General features: G+C 60.6%; 1 protein-coding gene across 1 annotated transcript in view; it reads right to left on the bottom strand.

Moving 5' to 3' along the window:
• OCA2 (oculocutaneous albinism II) overlaps nucleotides 1-102 on the bottom strand; it is a 24,653-nt gene extending 24,551 nt beyond the window's left edge. Inside the window, exon 1 of the mRNA XM_014546211.1 lies at nucleotides 17-102. Within this exon, the coding sequence (XP_014401697.1) occupies nucleotides 17-95 (79 nt within the window). The 5' untranslated portion in view covers nucleotides 96-102. The remainder of the gene's footprint in view (nucleotides 1-16) is intronic.
• Nucleotides 103-2,097: the final 1,995 nt, after the last annotated feature.

Raw genomic sequence — 2,097 nt, 5'->3', positions numbered from 1 at the left:
AGTCCCAGGCCAGCACGCGGGGAAGCGGACGTCTGATGGAGCTCCACCTCCAGCTTGCCGGAGCTCAGCCGGCCGCCTTCCTTCTCCAGATGCATGGCCTGCCGCCGCCCGCTCACTAGGTCAGCCGGAGAGAAAGCACCACGAGTTACGAGCAAACTGCAAGGTTATCTGCACCTCGGGGCCCCTCGCTGCCAAACGGGACACCAGAAAGGCCTCCTTTTTCTTTTTTTATTGATTTTCTTTAGAGAGAGAAAAACATCCATTTGTGGTTCCACTTATTGACGATTCATTGGTTGATCCTTTTTTTTTTTAATCCTCACCGTAGGATATTTTTTCATTGATTCTTAGGGAGAGTGGAAGAGAGAGGGAGAGACAGAGACATCACTGTGAGAGAGACATCAACTGGTTGCCTCCTGCACGAGCCCCGACCAGGGCCTGGGCCGGGGAGGAGCCTGCAACCGAGGTACGTGCCTTTGACGTGCGGTCCCTCCAGGACTAGGGACACGTGTCTGTGTGCCCCCCTTTCCCCCATGACCAGGGAGGAGCACCCGTGTCCCCCTTCCCAGACCCAGGGACGTGTGTCCTGACTTTTGCTGGTGCCTGGGGGTGGGGGTGGGGGGAGCAGTTGGCAACAAAGACAAAATCCGGAACCAAAACTCTGGAAAATCCAACCAGCGGAAAATCCACCCAGCGCACGAGGTTCTCACCCCCGGGCGGGTGACGCCCACGTCCCCACTTGCAGCCCAGACCACTGTGTCCAACTACACTCCTGTCTCCCTGACGCTGCAAGGTGCCCAGACACCCCCGTGGGAGTCCTGAGGCGGCTCCTGGCTCTGCCCCAGGGCCCTGGCACTGGTCCCACCCAGGTGCACCCCTCACCAATGGAAACACCCCTTCCCCCCGCCCCCGTGACCCACTCTCACCAAGCTGAGCCCTCACCCATGAAGTGCCCCCGCCCTGCCGTACGGCAGCCCCTCTCAGACGCAGGGCGAGGCCGTCAGTGGCTTCTCCAGCCGGCCGGCTGCTCCCTGCCACACCACCTCTGTGATTTTTCCAAAACACACATCTGACCACCGGGCCTCCAGCTCAACACCTGTCCCAGGCCCGGCCGGCGTGGCTCGGTGGTTGAGCATCGACCTATGAACCAGGAGGTCGGGGCACATGCCCGGGTTGCGGTCCCCAGTAGGGGGCGAGCAGGAGGCAGCCGATCCATGATTCTCTCTCCTCATGGATGTTTCTCTCTCTCTTTCTCCCTCTCCCTGCCTCTCTGAAATCAATAAAAATATTTAAAAAGAAACACAAAAACACCTGTCCCAGGTGTCTCAGGTGCGGGTACCGCTGGGTCTCCCTCTGCCCCATCACTCCTGACGCCCGCAGACCTCGGCCAAGCCCCAGGCGGTTGGGACCTTCTCAAAGACCAGTTAGTATCAGCCCTGGCTTTTCGTCGGCGCAGCAAACCGTGAGGAACGGAGATTCCTAAATCACCCCCTTACACGGGCGTGAACCACCGCACGCGCGTGTCTGCAAACGCCATCTGCAGTAACGGCAGATGTTCCCTGTCCTGTGAGGCCCCCGAGAGCTTTCACCTCCGCTGTTTCCAGCGAGACTGACTCCTCACCAGCCACCACGTGAGAGTGGGCATCCCAGCTGCAGGCCATCTCCCCGGCCCCAGCACCCCCACCTGGGGCCTGACCCTGGGGCCTGGAGGCAAGCCCCAGGGGTGGCCTTTCCCACGTGGTTTAGGCGACAAGGAACTGCCTTGTATTCAGGACAGAGCTGCTGCCCACAGTGCTAACTAACAACCTTCTGTTCTCTCTTCCTCGGAACCATCCACATCCCCTAAGTCCGGGCTCAGCGGCCGGCCAGGCCCAGGCCCGGGTCTGTAAGCTCAAGGATGTGATCGTCCAGGTCCTTGGAAAGAGCTGGCGACGGGAAACCCATGTAATTCACTGTGTGTGGCCAAGTGCGAAGCCGGAGCGCTGAGGGATTTAAAGGGCGCATTCCGTTCCCCAGAAACGCCTGACCCGCGCTCACGTGCCTGCCAGGCGGGCGCTGGGAGCAGACCCCGCTGGGCAGGCCCAGCAGAACCCCGGCTCG

The sequence above is a fragment of the Myotis brandtii genome, unplaced genomic scaffold, assembly GCF_000412655.1.
Source record: "Myotis brandtii unplaced genomic scaffold, ASM41265v1 scaffold435, whole genome shotgun sequence".
NCBI classification, from domain to species: Eukaryota; Metazoa; Chordata; class Mammalia; order Chiroptera; family Vespertilionidae; genus Myotis; species Myotis brandtii.
Note: the sequence above shows the minus strand (reverse complement) of the source record. Positions and strands in the feature narration are given on the sequence as shown.